Here is a 17,875-nt window from a genome sequence, read left to right as displayed (position 1 = left end):
TATGGAGACTTCTTTGGAGCACCCATATTTTGTATAACCTGTAGCGCCACCTATCTCTTTGCCGCACGGAGCCCACCGCGCGGAGTCGGCCGACTGAACTCTTTGAGGCGGCGTATAAAGTTGATCTGGTGATGAGCGGCTTTCCCGGTGGTGTCTCGGCCGGTTCTCGGGACGGTTCTAGACGACGCTGGAAGACGATGGAAATGAAATTTTCCACGACAAGAAAATCGGTTCGAGTTGAAATGTCATCTTGTGGCAAGGAGTATCATGCCATATCGTTTAGAGTAACATAGAGATCTGCCCCAGATGTCCACCTACGTCTTGGCCCGGATGAATCGGATGAGTCAGCACCCAAAGTGGAATTGTGCATTCCATGGCTCTTGCCCAGTTCGGCTCGACAAATCCGTTTTGCCTTTTCTACTTTTTCCCTTTCTTCCTTGATCCTGATCTATAGAAATTTATGTTGTATATACTCCGTAGAGACAAAGGAAGTTTTGTTTATAAGAAGGGCCAATCGCATAAATCCCCACAGGGATAAACGAACGTGGGATCTCTGATCTCAGATCTCGATCGATTTGATTTTACCAACCCTGCTAGCTCCTTTTTTTTCTAAGACTCTACGGACTATCTGGGCAAACAATATTCCGATATAGCTAAACTCCACTCATTGAGCTAGCAAAAAATGTCAACAAACGGAATACAAGGGAACCTCATAATTAACATTACAAAAGTAAATTGCTACTTCCTAAGTGAGTATAGTTAGTATAACCAGATGAAAACTCCCCAACCACATTTGCAGATGCGATTCCTCCGAACATGGAATCCCCATGTGGACTCAAGTATTGATCTCAATTACAAATTTTGACGGCTTTTGGTCCTAATACGGAGTACTCCGTACCATACCTTACAGACATGTAGCGGTCTGTATGGAGTATAAGTTGAGCGGTTCAAAAAGTATTAAAATTTGATATATTTATGTTACATTATAGTATATTACCTACCTGTATATTGCTTATATGCAGAAGATGTACTAAATTATTTAATATTTAATCTAAATGAGATCTCATGCCCGATCCCGATCGTTTTAGATCGGATCTGATTATAACACAAATACTTTGCAACGAATGATCGCACTCCAACCCCGCTAGTCCGTAAAATTAGCCTCACAGTCTTCTATGTTGTATTTAACTGTTATTTTCTATAAGAACTTACTATTAGAAAGAGTTATTCGAACATACGGACAATATGCAAAAGATCTGAAACCATCTTAATTAAATGAATCAAAATTTTCATTTAATTAATTTCCGATATATTAAATCTGCACAATATAGATTGTATAACGAATCGGCCTCGAAAAAGTCCGAGGAATCATGCCATATTTCTTTATCGCCACAATGCATGTGGCTTAAAGCCCATTAAAAATTGAACTATGAGCCAGAAAGAGGCATGAGATCATGCCATCTCTCGTAAATGTAATTAAAATTAAATCTAGAACCCCCAAGGATTTATAACCGAGCCTACGGGAACTCGATTTAAGGAATGAGATTCTGATGTTCAATTGGTGTGAAACAATTACATATCTCCACATGAAAAAGTGTCATAAAAATGAAGATCGAATATCATATATCGACGAGGAGCCATAAATGAACCATAAATGTAAGCTGAGACATCGTACACATCATATCAGGGACATACTCGAACAGGACAGAGTACAAAGAAATGCAGGGTATAGACCATATAACGGCATTGAGAAATGGGAAACAGGTAAAGGGGCAAAAAATCAGAAAAGTAAAGAAACCAATTTCAGACCAGGCCAATGGCTATTGAATCATCAAAGGGGGATATCTATGCTCAAGCCGTTTTTCTCCCAGTTGGAAGCTGTTGGGGGGTATTATATAAGTGCACCGAAGAAGAATCCCAAACAAAAGAAGAAAAAAAAAGATCACAAAGGGGAAGACATAAAAAAAAGATGCCGAACCGGGAAATGTAGCATTCCCAAAGAACATGGCCAATGAACTCCGTTGCCTTCTATTTCCCACCCTTTTTTTAACGCCACATGAAAAAAAAAAGAATCTTAATGACTGGTTGGTGAGGCGGAGTCAAGAACCGACTTGGGCTTCAGGTTTGAACCTAGGCTCGCCGCCTTGTGAGCACCCATCTTGCGAGTAAGCTTGGCGTAATGTAGACCGCAGGCGTTACACAACGTCCGGGCACCGTCTGGTCCCCGACGCCATTCTGGTGTTTCGGCTCGGTTACAGCTGTGGCAACGTCCAGGAGGGGCCGCTTTCTGTAAAACATGGTTAGCCAAATAAATTCACGATGTGGGGGTGACAAGATGTCAACCACCATTGACTGTGTCAATCCAGGGGAAAGGTCCAGAACTTACTCCACGTCGTTTCTTTGGGTCAGCGCCTGCGAACCCGCCTGTGCCTTTGAACTCTTCTTGGTACATTGCCATGTGGTCATCTTCGGTCTTGAATGCCTTTCGCTGAGCCATCTGTTCGGCAAGAGCCTGTTCTTGGTTCACCACGGCTGTGCGTATCCGAATCAGGGCATCTTGGTTCCGCCGTTGCATGTGAAGCATGTCCTCCACTTCGTTTAGCGAAGGGAGGGACCCTAATAGCGGGCCAGATCTCTGTGTCTGATGTGCACGAGCCGCGTAGTGCCGTGAAAAGTCTAGGGTTCGCGTACTCAACTCGGCGATCTGTTCCACAATGTCAGTCCACATGTAATTTCGGGAAATTTGACAAGCCATTTCTTTCAAAAAATACAAATGATGTCAAACCATTGAGAAAAAGAAAAAGAAAATTGAAGATCCATACCTCATTCAAAGATGTCTCCACATCGTAGACATCCAGCTGCCGCTTGACAGAGTCGTTATGGGGAGGACCTGGTCGACCCACAAATCCACCCTTGACTTCTTCCACACGTGGTGCACCCATGTAACGATTGTCGTAGGGAGTAGGAGGGTATGAGTGGCCGGGCTGAGGTTGGAAGGAGTAATTTGGAGGGAAATGGCCGTAACCATTGGGCGAGGACACGCTACCAGCGGAGGTTGGCGCACTGTACTCATATCCGGATGAATTTTGCGATCCAACCGAGGTGATTCCTGTTTTCGTGCTTTGAGTAGGGGATTTTCCCGTGCTGATGGAGTGTAGTGAAGGGTTGCGCGAATCTTGCGTGTTGATGGAGGTGAGACTAGAACGCGATGCATCTTGCATCTGAGCTTGATGAGGAAAACCGGGCTCCCGCATCAAGGGTCCCGCCGGCGGTCCATTCGAAAAAGGGTTAGGTGGTCCAGCTGGACCTTCTGCGCTCGGTCGTCCGATGAGATGTGAAGGCGCAGGATGTGTAGATGGTGGTGGTGGGGCGGAGGTAGATGCAGGGTATGGGAGAGGGTTGTCATTTCCGAGGGCTTCGTGGATTGATGGGAGTGATTGTCTTGGTGCGTGTTTTTCCTTCTCGTCTTCGATAGCGCGACGTGCTTCCGGCGATGAGATGTACCCTGGTGGTGCATTCGACGCGTAGGAATAAGGTAGCGGTTGTCCGGCGTACATGACGTTCGGACTCATCAGAGGAGGAGAAGCGGTGGCGCTTGAAGGGTGTCTGGAAGTGTATCCCGATCCGTCTTTCCCTAGGAAACCTATGGCGGGCAAAGGGTCTCTGTGGATTGAAGGTTCAGCATCAGGTAGCTGACTGAGAGGTTCCGAGACCAACCTGTGCCTAGGTGCGGCTTCCAAAGACCCCATCACGTTCAGAGGTAAATTGATGCACGGGAAAAAAAAAAGAGTTTCAAAAGTCGGAACGCTTTTCCTTAAAAAGCGTTCCACCTGTTCGTGCCGAAGGTGATAGAAGAGAGGCCCAGATTTCAAGATCCAATCGTAAGATCCCGGGGGCGAAGGTGTGGCGTTTAGATGGATCCCGAGTATAACCCGTAGAATTAACCAGTTAACTTCTCAACTTTCTTTCACCTTCTCCCTTTTTTCTTTCTTTCCCAAAGTAAATATGGGGGGAAAAAATATAGAGAAGTGAGATATAGAGAAGATTAAAAGAAACCCCTCCAAAAAAAAAGAAAAAAAAGAAAAAAGTATAAAATCTTCCAAAAAAAGAAAGGAAAAAGAGTTCAAGATCGCAAACGCAAGGGATATAAAGCGTGGAAATGGGAATGTCAATCCAAATATGAAAGCACGAGGAATGGGGATAAATATAAAAGGAAGAGGGGAAAATCAAAGGGGATCGAGGCTACTTCATTTCGGGCTTTAGATTGGAAACGGGAAGCTTAGAGAGGAGTACAGGAACTTAATGTTTTTTTATTTTATTTTTTATTTTGGCTATCAAAAAATATACATATATATATAAAATAAAATAAAATAAAATAATTAAAAAAAAGGGAATTAAAATTAAAAATAAAAATAAAATAGATCGAGATCCGAACAGGGGGGAAAATTACTGGGAAATTGCCAGATCGTCATGACCTGGTTTTTGTTACAAAACGGGGTTTTATATCTCAGAATACAGATCTTCTTTAGAGGCTGTGCAGATATCATAATTACTTACTTTTAGAACCTGCAGTTAATACACCTCTATCTTTATATATGATTTTCCCTTGATTCATAACCTATTTAATATATCCTCATATTTGGGTAAATAGTAAATAGTATGGCAAAAAGGGGGATTAGACTACCCCAGAGCCTAGGATCGAGAAACGGCCGATTCTCAACGTGCTAAGGGACGGCTGAATACCGACAGAGTGGTCCAGAAGGAAGAGAACATTGAAGCTAGTGAGTGTTCTAGTTGGTTTTTCCAGTATTCTGGAATCCACCTATTATTTATATTTCATAAAATAATAAATAGCGCAGGGTAATCTAAGAGTAATCTCTTAAAACTTGACTATCATGTACAAGTAACTGTATATAGATATCCGTGTCACATGAGATCTCCGACTTAAAAGTGAGTAAAATATGTCAGCCTCGGGCTAGATAGGCATGAAATGAGCTTCTACGGAGCATTAGACTGCATATTAATGATGTCCAATGCTCCAGTACAGTACAGTAGTCCAGGGTTCAGAACCGAGGTCGAATAATCCGTTGAGCCTGTGCGCAAAATAAGTCCCAAAGCCTTGGGGTTAGAACAAATGACTCAAAAACAAAGTCAAGCATCGAGGGGGACATGCAACCCCAAGTATCACAAAAGAAACACAAGATGTACAAGGAGTTATACTAAAGATCTTAATGGAGACACAGGGCTCTTTCCATCGCAACTGGGGGGAATCAGAGACGTGGCTGAGGTTACACAGTCAGATCTGAAAGTGCCCGACGTCCGGATTACAACGTTCCATGGTTCACTCGACTTTATTTTGTTTTTGCTTTTTTTTATATTTATTTATTTTTTATATTTCCTTAATCTCTTAAACTTGCATTAATATACCACATAACTCCATACCTATAAAATCCATATAATTCTCTTCAAAAAAAAATAACAAAAATTACCCAGCCACTAACTAATATTTACGTCACCGAGCCACGCCGTTTTAAGCCAAGATCGGGCGTAAGTGAAATCACAAAAGGAAAAAAGCAAAAAAATACCCTAAAATAAATTAAATAAAATAAATTTCTTCAGTCTCGGAACACGCTACCCCCTTGAGTACCCGCCGAAAAGATCGGATCGCAAGGGTATTGCAACACACGTTGCTTAAGCTTTAGATCGAGATCGGGACGTTTATTTACGAGATCGGGCACTCCATCACCTTTTAGATTCTGACATTTAAAATATTAAAACTAGGCTGGTATGAGGTTGAACATGAAGAGTTCAAATATAAGGGAAGGAGAGAGAGAGAGAGAGAGAGATGGGCCGGTTGCCTTTCCAGGCTCCCTGCGTAAAGTCCCGGATTAAAGCCCGGCTCCGATAGTGTTTAGCGCTCCCTCTATAGTGTCTTGGAAGTTTCGGGATCACTACTACTTCCACTAATTCACTTTATTATTTTGCGCAGCTAAGCTAAAGGTCTCATATTTGGAGAATTCATTTTTGGGTTAAGTTCGTTAGGTTCGGACCGACGTCATATTTCCTTTTCGAGGTGGACAACTCTCTACTGAAAAAAAAAGTCCCAAAGCGCACGGCAGACCTGTTACTTCGCTATGATCCCTTCGCTTCCTTGATCACACTTCAACGCACAGACTCCAGGACCCATAATGATGTACGATATACATCGTATCGTCCAACGGCGAAAGGGTTAAAAGTCAAACAACGGTGAAAGGCTATCGCCTCAAGATCTTCGGAATATCTGATCTACGATGCTTGGCTGTACCAAATACCATGGCTGTACAAAGTACGGAGTACGCCTGAATAAATCAGCCTAGGTATTTGTGATATCGCCATGCATATAAGCAAGAGCAAATCCCGAGTCTGATACATGTTTGATTCCCAGTGTACGGAGTATAGGGATCACCTTATGCACTGGCCACATCAAAGACGGCGTTTGCTCTCAAAGTTGAGAATGCATATAAGCGCATAATCGAACAATAGACTTGATGGATCCGAAATCAACTGTGTGGAATCGATCTACGCAGTAGTCGCTGCATATCGCTGCACGTTGCTGCATTGCAAAGAGCCCAGTGCGCCAGACGGATCTGAGGATTTCAAGCCACTCTGCGATATATTCCGTGCGTACTGGGAGATTTAGTGCATGCACAGTAGGTCAGTTGTTATCTACCGAGCATAAATGCAGTAATGATCTCTGCGATTGGGCGATTTTCCTGCACGATAATGGGTATTGGGGAGGGACAAGGCGCAAGTAAGAAGATCACAGTGCTGAACCCCGATGGGACTGATCACAATCGATTGGAGGCTGAAATCCGCCACGGACTAATCGTACATCATACGATCCAAAGTCAGTGCCTGGGGCATTCATCAGGGGCACCGGACTTCCCCGCGATGTCTCGGTGCCTTTCGATCTGAACTATCAGAATCGCAACTGGTCGCACTAGCCCGGTCGCAGGATGATGAATCATACACGATCGAAGTATAATTCTACAATTGACCTTGTTTTTTTTTAAAAAAAAAAATTACGGAAAACATACTAGTTTCCAAGTCTTGGTTGCCTTTTTACGGCAACTAGGAGTGCATCCATTACGCAGATGCCTTGGTAGTGATTTTTACGGGTCGCCATCCCAAGAGAATATGACATTTACTCAAAGTATTCAATACGATTGAAGAGCCTAGTGGAGAAGAAAAATTCCTGAAAAGTGGCTTTCGGCATTGAAGATATTCACGTGTATACAACGCCCCCTAGCCCCATTTGAGGGGAAAGTATTGAACGATGGCCGCGAATTCACTGGATATTCACGTCTAGTGACCAATTAAATGGATTTTCTAAGGGATTTGACGCCACAGCTATCTCTGGAGATGTTGATCCTTAGCCTTGGCCTCTCTTCAAGCTATTTTTATTTTGACTTTACAATACAATTACTAGTAAAGGTAAGGATCGTTGGCTGAGAAGAAGAAAAATGTTCATACAATAAATGGAGACTGGAGACTTGATATTAATGAGGTTGATCGACAAACCGTTAAAACCGTTTCTCTCCTGTAAATTTAACAAAAAAAATAAAAATCATTAGTAAGGCCTTATGGTACAATTTTTCTCCGACTGTGGATAACAGATGAACAGACGATCATAAGGATTCTGACCATAAGGAGATGAGTGACATTTTATTCCCTCAAGTTGGTAAGAAGCTAAGATCCGATCCCAATTTTAGTGCGCATCGACCATTGACTATCATTTTTTTTTCTCCGAGACAACATATGATGAAGTTCGAACATCCCATAAAAGGGGCTATAGGGAGTCATACAACCCAAGACTAGATGATTAACTAGTATGGAATATGGAGTAGGCCAAATCTAAGATTACAGGTTCATCGATTCAGCCACGAATATTCGGCTCATATCTAAACAAAGAAAGCTAAGACATCTCCCCCTCACCGGGATATTGTTAATACAGCACGGTTCAGGCCCCGTACATAGTCAAATCTCCGGCAATCTACCCACTCAAACCCAAATAAACCATGTCATCCCGAAATTCCGAAGTGTGGCGGCACAGGAGATTGTTTAATTCGCCCAGTGGATACTTCCGGGAATCTCTCCGATCTCTAGTCTCAAAAGAGTAAGTTGACAGCTGCAGGTTGACCAAAAGATGACGAGGACAAGGGAGAGAAGGGTCTGATCCCATGTAGAAGAGGAGAAGGGAAGAGGAGAATGAGGTGGGGAAATGGGTGAATGGGTGAACTTTCTCACAAATCTGCAACGGACAATATGCACGTACGGCAAAGAAACGGGATCGATGGTTGACAGGGCTTGGTTATGAAACTAGCAAGGGTTATTTTCTGTATTGTGCCAGAAATGGATAAGAGTGATAATTTGGGGCCATATGACGGGAATTTCTGTGCAAGATGTTTAGTGTGTCTTACAGATTCGACCGAACTCCTCATCGAAACGTTTCAGATCTACGATATAAGGGAGGTGTGTTTGATATAAGGCTCCGCTCAAATATATGTACGATGCCGTGTGATATATTGACCTACAACTAGATATTTCTATTGGAAGCTACACTCAAAATGAGACCCTAAGAATATATTGTTTTTTTTTTTTTCTTTCAGCACGTTTTTGTCAGGAACTTCCCCTGAAGCCAAGAGATGAATCTCATTTCGCCTGGGAAAAAATAAAAACGGGGAGCCGGACCGTTCCCAGACTCCACTAAGCCCATACGATAACTTCGATCGGCGGGGATTTTGGTTTTTCTCTGGAAATTTCCCTTTTTCATTTTTCTTTCATTTTTTTCCCTTTTTTTTTTCTTTTTAGCGTCAGACAGTAAGCCCAATAAGGATTAGCTTAAGCCCCAAAAAATGTTCTGAGAGATTAACGAGATTACAAGTGGGCTGGCCGTTTTAACTTGCTCCACATAGGAAAAAAGCCATATCTCTTCATCTCCACTAATACTGCAGGTTCGGCATCTGTGCAAATCCCGAACCTGGATCGCCTTTTAAGAAATCTCGGGGACCTAATGGTATGATCTATTATATTGACGATCTCTACGGAGAAGAGACCCGATCTTATATACTTCGTATAGGATACGATGTGAATGTCCGAAACCCTTAAAACCCTAAGAAGCCGAGAACGGAGATTGGGTTGAGAGATTTGGGAGATTACACTACTACTCCATACTCAGCCACGCGAGAAAATGAGAAAACGGCTTGACTTAATTAAGATCGGTGGATATATAGTGGATAGTGACTATCCCTCCAGGTTTCCATGGCTTTCATGAATATCACATTTATACCAATATTATGTTCCTTATACTTCCTTTTTTATGCGGATCAGCCTGGTGCTTGCCACAGAGTATACGTACTCCATACGCATGGGAAATTGGTTATTTTTGCGGGTCTAGACGGCTCAGTGAAAGATGCTGAATTTGTCTGGATTGCTGCCATGTGGAGTGTCATCTCCTGATACTCTTTAAGCATTCTCCGTGGTCACCGAGAAGTATCAAACGTATCTATTTTTAAGCAGATCGCCCATATTTTATCCCTTTTTAAGTACTTTGTATCTCCCGAGATACCAAAACAGAGGAGTGGCGCAACCTGAAATGAACTTGACCATTCGGTGATCTCTCGGGGCACATTTTTGAATCTTCCATATGTACCGTGCCATATGTGCCGTGCCATATGCGCATTTTGTGCTCAGTATCAATAGCTTAGTGCTTTATTGATCTACATCGTATTCTGTGGAGACAGGAACAAAGTACAGAAACACGTTGCACATGCAGTAGTCTACCCTATGCACCGGAAATCCTTCCGATCTCGATTTTTTTTAAGCGGGCTCGGCCACATCTCGGTCGAGATTCAAATGATTCTCTATTGGACGGAGTGGATGATCATGATATCTTTTCCCCGTATAATGTACTAGCAAGGATGGGAGCATAAGCTTCAACCGGAGCTCGGCAATTAGCTATCCGATATTGCCGTATATACTCCGTATATATACAACATATTCTATTAAATTAGTACACTCAGTTTTAACAAGATAAAATGTATTTTTTAAGCTGATTCGTAACAAGTATTCCAAATCATTAAACACCAATCATGTTACAAAGATAGTTGATACGCTGCAGGGTCATTGAAGTGACAGGTGGGTTATGCAGCCCAAGACTTTTTGACGTATGCATTAGCCCAAATTCCCATATTAATTTTGACTATGGACGAATGATAGACCTCGAATGACGTTGAATAAAGTTTTTATATCTGAGCTATTTAGATTTTATTTTGGATCTGACAGCTGTCAGGTCTTTTGTAAAGATATCTTTCGCTTATAATTCTCTTTATATTTTCTTATACATTCTATTATTTTAAACCCATTTTATTATTTGTCATTCTACTTTCTTTTCCGTTTCTTCTGAAGTACGCGAAATCTTCCCGCTTTGATCTCACAAAATTATACGCCATCGTATCCACACCCAATACTAAATCTCTGACCATTGAACCCGTTAGGTTCTATCGGAGTATCGGAGTCAGAATTTCTTCATTTTACTTCATATTTCCCTATCCTATTTTTATTCAAAAGTGGATGAACTAGTACAAAGTAAAAAATAAAACACTGGAATGCCCAACCGAAGGATCGGCAATCGTCAAATAACCGCTAAAAAGGGAAAATAAAAACAAGGGCAGGGTCCCCGCAGATCCATGTCATACCAGTTGAAAGGGGAACTGACGTGAAAACGGTCCACGAAGATTCATGGTTACTCTGAGAGGGTCTGACAGGGTCTGCACGGTGAATTGTGGGCCAAAACATCCCTTATGAACGCCGTGCTCCATAAATTTTGTTCCCCGATGACATCCCCAAAAGGGGGGTCTTTGACCCTAAAAGCCTGTACCTAATCCCAACGTAGTCAAGACGCCGAGGATCACGGCAGTCTAACCAGTATGATTCCGCGCTTACTCCAGTTCTCAGTTTTCGGGATTTGCTAGTTGATCGTATAGTCAACTTAGCTTTCATGAATCATGTTTTGGAGAAACTTCCCGAAACAATAATTGTGTGGCAAGATCCACAGAGAAAACGGCAACCATGTGCCACTGAGATCTTGAACCAATCAATTCGTCTACATTTATCTAGAAGGCCCCTCTATCCTCGATGCCAAATCCCGGGCTTGGCTCCCGGCCTCTGGTTTACACAGATACCCCCGTACTCCGTACCTTTTTTGCCTCGGATTTTGTAGAGCCAATAAGAGCCCCTGATCTCAAAACACTACCAGGGTTGAGCGGGAAACCCAGCTCTTTAGGCTGGGTGCAGGCGGCAATGCGATGCAGCTTGCCGGATGGAGTACATTACAGGCAGCGGTACTCGAGAATGAGACTATGTTTATGCGAGAACGAAGTACCAAGTACGAGAGTACAAGAGATGATGAGTAGCGTATCACATACTCCCTCGAGTCAGTAGTGTTTGACGTACCTATCGTACTTGATGCATGAGGGACTTGAGGGTGATTTCGTCCATGAAAAACAAGGCATTTGAGCTAGGTATTATTTCCTCTTGCTTATGCATGGCCTCGTGCGTGAGACTTTATATATATTATTGATGCATCACTAGTCTCTTCATCACACCGAGGTAGTTGATTTCGAAACTGACCACAGAGTACACGTCGTGTACACCCCCTTTTCTCTATCCTTTCCCTTTCATCTCCGTAAAGTCTTCATCCCAACCTTGGAAAGTCCAATGTATAACCCTCGCGTCAGGTGACTTAGTGGTCTGTGCACAGAGCTCTTAGCTTATCCCCACTTGATCTTCCAAGTCAATATGTACACATAGTAAATATCATTCCTCTTTTCCTTTTGGGGCCTCTTTTTTTTTTCTACATCATGTCTTCAATTCTGTCCCTGGGTGATATTCCCACTGTGGCGCTTCTGTACCGCACGAAGCATCTACTTCCTGTGTCCTCAAGATTTACCCCATCCCAGTCGCTCAACAACACCGTCTCTATCATCCGCAATGACATCACCAAGCTTCAAGTGGACTGTATCGTGAATGCTGCCAATGAGTCTCTCCTCGGGGGTGGTGGAGTGGACGGTGCAATCCATCGAGCTGCAGGTCCCAAGCTAGTTGAAGAATGCGACCATCTTAATGGATGTGAGACTGGCGATGCAAAGATCACCTCCGCCTACGAGCTGCCTTGCAAGCGCGTGATCCACACAGTTGGACCAATCTACAGACAAGAAGAGGACCCCGTTGCGCTTCTTCGATCCTGTTACCGACGCAGTCTAGAAGTGGCAGTCGAAAACGACATGAAGAGTATCGCCTTCGCCGCGATCAGCACCGGAGTCTACGGCTATCCCAGTCGAAAAGCCGCCAAAGATGCCATTAAGGAAGTGAGAAAATTCCTTGACGGACCTAATATTGGAAAGCTGGAGCGTGTCATCTTCTGCAACTTTGAGCTCAAGGATGTGACAGCCTATGAGGAATTCATTCCGTACGTTTTTCCCATTTACCACACTGTGAACAGATACTGACCACAACTGAAGCGAGTATTTCCCTCCCACGAAAGAAGACTTGGCTGAGAGCAGCGACACTTGAATTGCCAAGTCAAAAGCAATGTTGCGCGCCTCACTCGGCGTGCGCACAGTGGAGGCATGTCAGTACATGCTCCCGATACGATTCACGACCGCCCTCATATGAATTCAACGAAGCGTAACCTATAATCTTTCCCGCTCTGTACTATTCAGTCTAGAAGCGGACTTTGGTCAAAAATTCCATTATGGGTCTTAAAATGTTTCTTTCTCCATACTGGTAGGAGACAAGGCGGAGATGAGATATCGACCAGTTCGTATCCATACTTACCGGTAGAGCTGTGCCATATAGGTCTGTAAGCAGCTTTGTTCTTTTCGTACTTTCTCCTACAAAGACGGCCGTCTCAACATCAGCCCACTCGTCACGGACGAACTAGTAAAGTATGCAAACAATGCAAACACCCTATCAGATCGCATCTCATCGTGATTCTAGCTTGAGACCACTTCAAACTCCAATTGCAAGGGCAATTCCCTCTCGATAACTAAAGAAATATAATGATATTTGCCTACCTGAGCTGAACACCGCATCCCCAACACAACCAATCCCCCTAGCAAATCCCCGACACTCCGACCTCCGCCTCCAACTCCAAAAATGGCGAAACCACAACGGCCAAGAGGGACAGTCCCAACTCCCAACTCGCGGTACCGAGTCCATGTCCGCGAAGAGCCAAAGCCTCAAATCCCAGACCCCATCACATATGAGGGCCCCTCCCTCTCTAAACCAAAACGAACACCCTTCATCTCACATTTCCTCACAAACCTCCGCCAACGCATCTCCGCCCTCCCATACCCAGTCCGACGAGCATGTCGCACTCTCCGCTGGGCAGCACCTATGCTCCCGATCGCGCTATTCTTCCCAGAACATGTAATGCAAGTGATGTGGGTTCGCGGGCCATCAATGACACCATACCTGAACGAGGAGTATGCGCAAACGCAAACGAAGAGCGACATAGTGATGGTCAACATGTGGCCGTGGGGATCTATAGTGCCGTTCAAAAAAGAGCGAAAGCTAGAACGCGGGATGATAGTTACTTTCCGGTGTGTTTTTCCTATCTTTCCTTTTTTATACCATGCTTTCTCATGGGCAGCAGCCAATACTAACAATATCCTCACATATAGCTCCCCTGCAAACCCGTCTCACATCGCTATTAAGCGCGTTATTGGTTTACCCGGTGATCGGATCACGACTCGCGAGCCATGTCTGCGACAAACGCAAATCGTTCCCTGGAATCATGTCTGGTTGGAGGGTGATGCGGAGGATCCGCGGAAGACGCTGGATAGCAATACCTACGGGCCTGTCAGTCTCAGTTTGATTACTGGGCAGGTATTTGCGGTGTTGGGACCGCGGATGCGATGGCTGAAGTGGACGGATTGGGAATCTAAAGGGGATGATACGGCTGTGAATTCGTATGGACAGAGTGTGCGGGATCGTGTTTTGAAGGATGCTGTTAAGCTCGAGCAGCCCTTGATGAACTGATTGGGTGGTTATAGATGGGGTTTGCATATCTGGGCCTCTTGTATTTGTTGATAGAGCTGAATTTTCCTGTGTCTGATGATGTGGACTGGGACTTGCACATATACTAGGAGCATCTTTTGAATATCATTGTATTACTATTTTAAGCAAAAATGCTATGCTATGCGTGTGCGGCTGGAAGGAGGATGTTCCCAAGAACAAACAAGATGAGTGGTATATACCAATAGAAGAGGATTCATGAATGGCCGTAGGTAACGCAGACAATGTAGTTTAGTAATTACGGAGAAACAAGCCGTATATCTTCATGTTTCTCTTCCTGGAGACGGTCAATTTCCGAAGAAATACTCATCACCCAACGGTCCTTTTCCACCCGACTACGCGCTTTAAACACGATGGTGCGGCCATGCTTGCCCAGCGTGGACACATGACGCAAGGATCGTTTGGCTTTGCCTTGTTCGCCTATTTCCTGGGCTCGGAAGTAGCTCTTGCTCAAGGGCTGCCAGACCACGAAGGTGATAGCGGTGTCCTCGTCGCGACTTGTGAAGGCATCGGAATCGAGATACACCCGTGGAAGAGCATGAAGACCAGGGTTATTGCTATCAAATGTCTGATTGGCATACAGCAAGTCATTCTCGGTAATCAAACCAGAATAGATGTAGCAATCTTCCAGCTCGATAGTCGCTTCGAGTTCTTGATGGATGTGTGGGATCTCCTTGCCGGTTCGGCTGCGCAGCGTGCTTCGGAATATTAACAGCTTGCCCGCTGTGAGGACGACATGGCATTGGTAAAAAGTGGTGTGGCGACGGGGTTTACGATAGAGGTGGCCGGACATCTGTTCATATTGTCAGTAAGTTGTGCTTGTATCTTTATGCTGCAATAACCTACTTTGATAGTCCGACAACCAGTTAGTGAGCACATGTTGTGCAAGTGTGGAGATGCCTCGGCTTTCTTCACTTCCCACTTCTTTGCGAACTGTCCTACGACTGATTCCATAGCTTCATCGATATCCAACAGCTTGAGATTGCGTTTTCGTACAGCCTGTAGCTCTGTGGCATCTTCTGTGCAGCGAGTGTGCCAATACTTCACAAGTGCATCGAGTCGTTTGATCCACTCATCCCGTGTAGCATCATCATATGCCTGGAGTCGAATGACAAGACCATTATCGAGAACCATTTCGAATGTCCTATCGTCATCGAATTCACGCGTTGCTCCGTCATCCTGCCGCGAGTCTCTGGGCTCAGGGTGGAAGTCTACAGAAGGTCCCTCCCCGATGTTAGGGTCGGCAGGGCAGCTGCCACGATAGACATGGCGAACTTCTTGCACCCGACGCATATCAATACACCCATCTGCCTGGCTGATATTGTGTATGTTCCTCTGCACGTGCGCATAAGCCTCTTCGTCATGACGTTTCACAAATTCCCGATTGCCGCTGGAGAGCCATGTAATCTCGCCACCTTCAAGTGGATAAGGATCGATATCCCAGGAGAGCGGCATTTGATCCAAGATTTCACGGGCAGTTGGTATACTTCCGTCTTCTGGAGAAGCACATTTCGGCGGTTGCGGGGGCAATGCCTTGGCTGGCCGACAGAAAAACAAATAATGGTCTTGAGTAAAGAAGTACAACCGTTTGAAGAACATCTTGTTCATCCGCTGATGCACACCTTTCTGGGATGTTAGACGGACTAGAAATCCTTCAATTGGAGCAGGCTCCTCCTGTATACCCCGATTCCTTATTGTAGTAGAGTAATGATGTCTTGGTCGTAACTCAAGCTCGTGAGATGATTGCATCGCCATGGTCCCGTACATCTTTTCCTCGTTGACTCCAAATACCCATTCAAGTCGGTCATACCGCTTCCAGGCTAGTCCCATCTTCTCGGTCTTGGACCAAGCCTTCAAGACCTCGGCCCACTCAGCACGGCCTTCGAGCATATCCATACATACTCGGATAATGGTAGCGGCAGCAAATCTGTTATCGACTGCTCGTCGGTCCGCAACTGTAGTAGCGTGCTCGCTATCAGAATTATCTGCTTCCAGTTCTGCTTCGAGCTGGTTGAAAGGATTTTTGAAAATGAGGGAAACTCCCAGATCAGGGACGTTAATAGGGAGTGAGGCTGGTCGCCGCCACCCGAGCACCTGGCGAATGAAAGTGTACCATTCAGTAGAGTGCGCGGCAGACTTTGGACGAAGGATAAATATTTTGGTACCACGCTTGCAGGGACGCCAAATAACGATGGTCTTGTCGAGGGGGGAATAGAGGTTAACATGGGTATCTTTGTGACTGAGTCGTACTTCATAGTAAGGGGGCGTTTTGCTGTTCGGTCGTTGCACATCAGGAATTACACGAGTGCGGTACATCTGAATGGCAAATGGCGTATGTTCTGCAGATATTTTGCGGCATACCACGAGAAACTCCCTCCATTTGTCTACCATCCGGGTTTCCATGCGCAGGCTGTCATTCTCGGTGTAATCGGCGGGAAGTGTGGTCTGCAGAGTCTCCTCCACGCAAACCAGCATTTTCTCTACTTTGACAATCTCTCCATCTTGCACCTTTCGTCGGTGTGGTCGATTGGCAGAGATAGTACCTTGGGCCTTTGCAATCTTGGAGCGCATCTTTTGCTTCTTGTGTCCGAGATTGTCATCCAGGTTGAATTTTGCCATCTTTTTAGTGAGTCTCCGTTGGATTTGCGCATCTTCGCCAGCGTCATCGTCATCCTGTGGGTCGTGATGTTGAAGCGTTGCTCGAGACACGCCGGATGCTTTGCTTTTCTGCTTCCCTTTGTCCTTGTACTCGCGTCGAAGCAATTGTGTTTCTGAATCGGCTTCGCTTGGAACCGTGGATAGATTGGGGGTCAGGGGGTTGGGAGAAGAATGATCTCTCAAATTTATGTCGTGTGAGCCCGGGGATTTTGGTCGCGGCTCAGGCGGTTCCGGTCTGCTGGCTCGTATGGTTGCTATTGATTGTCCCGTGTCTGTAGAGCTGGCAGCCTCTTCTCTGGCAGTGACGAATGAAGACGAAGCAATATCATTGCTGTATGTGTCGACTTGCCCGTTTGGCCTGGCCTTGGGTGTGCTGTCTGTATCTTCTCCACTGTCTCCTCCGCTGTCCTCTCCACTATGTCTTCCGCTACCTCTTCCCCTATCCCCTCCGTTATCTCCTTCGCTATGTCCTCTAGTTTCTATGTCCTCTTCCGGTAAGGGATCGTCACCGCTGGCCTCAGCTTCAGGGTGGGTCAGGGTCCGGAGCTCCCCCACAGCCTCTGATGCAGCCTCTTCTTGTGCCTCTCTTTCTATCTCATCGTTTTGCTCCTCGGCAACCTCCGTGCTTGTGTTGGTAAGTGCCAACGCGGCCTCGTCCAAATCGGGTGTTGATGAGCCGGGCCGATCACCCTGTTCGCCGTAATGAGTCGCTATAGGACCTGCAGAGAATGAGACGGTTTGCGATGTATAGTTTCGGACTCTCAGTCGAGATCTATACCAGGACTTGCGATGACCATGCAGCCAGCCTTCTGGAATTGGACCGACGAAGAATCGCCGGTTCGTCATATGCAAATGGTGGGCAGAAGCATGGCGCTGTGAAGAAATAGTAGGTTAGCTTCATAAACTAATTCCCAAGCGACAGAGACATACCAGCTGCTGGTCTGTATATGAGCCAGTCTGCAAGCCATGATAATGTTCATGGTACGAGCGTGGGTCGATTTCTGGTCGCGACCCATTGGCCTGGTCCGGTGGAGAACTCATGACAATCTACTATGTAGTACACTTGTGGACCAAAAGCGCAAGCTTCTAAGAAGCAAGC

The 17,875-nt window shown here is 45.1% G+C and overlaps 4 protein-coding genes across 4 annotated transcripts; 2 read left to right on the top strand and 2 right to left on the bottom strand.

Annotated features, from left to right (window-relative positions):
* Positions 1–2,074: 2,074 nt before the first annotated feature.
* Positions 2,075–3,749, bottom strand: nsdD (GATA-type sexual development transcription factor NsdD; the record flags this gene model as incomplete). The annotated part of the gene is made up of 4 exons (XM_040793164.1): positions 2,075–2,287; positions 2,387–2,704; positions 2,823–3,663; positions 3,718–3,749. 4 exons carry the CDS (start codon positions 3,747–3,749, stop codon positions 2,075–2,077), a joined length of 1,404 nt encoding a protein of 467 aa, XP_040645131.1.
* An 8,151-nt stretch (positions 3,750–11,900) lies between these two features.
* Positions 11,901–12,612, top strand: PGRI_054500 (macro domain-containing protein; the record flags this gene model as incomplete). The annotated part of the gene is made up of 2 exons (XM_040793163.1): positions 11,901–12,508; positions 12,561–12,612. The coding sequence occupies 2 exons, from the start codon at positions 11,901–11,903 to the stop codon at positions 12,610–12,612; spliced, it is 660 nt and encodes a 219-aa protein (XP_040645130.1).
* A 585-nt stretch (positions 12,613–13,197) lies between these two features.
* Positions 13,198–14,082, top strand: PGRI_054490 (putative mitochondrial inner membrane protease subunit Imp2; the record flags this gene model as incomplete). Its single annotated transcript, XM_040793162.1, has 2 exons — positions 13,198–13,643; positions 13,725–14,082. 2 exons carry the CDS (start codon positions 13,198–13,200, stop codon positions 14,080–14,082), a joined length of 804 nt encoding a protein of 267 aa, XP_040645129.1.
* Positions 14,083–14,356: 274 nt separating this feature from the next.
* Positions 14,357–17,817, bottom strand: PGRI_054480 (sporulation-specific 71 family protein; the record flags this gene model as incomplete). Its single annotated transcript, XM_040793161.1, has 3 exons — positions 14,357–14,911; positions 14,965–17,649; positions 17,707–17,817. 3 exons carry the CDS (start codon positions 17,815–17,817, stop codon positions 14,357–14,359), a joined length of 3,351 nt encoding a protein of 1,116 aa, XP_040645128.1.
* Positions 17,818–17,875: the final 58 nt, after the last annotated feature.

This window comes from Penicillium griseofulvum (assembly GCF_001561935.1).
Source record: "Penicillium griseofulvum strain PG3 chromosome Unknown contig_84, whole genome shotgun sequence".
NCBI lineage: Eukaryota > Fungi > Ascomycota > Eurotiomycetes > Eurotiales > Aspergillaceae > Penicillium > Penicillium griseofulvum.
The sequence above is the reverse complement of the archived record's forward strand: the minus strand, read 5'-3'. Positions and strand labels throughout refer to the sequence as shown.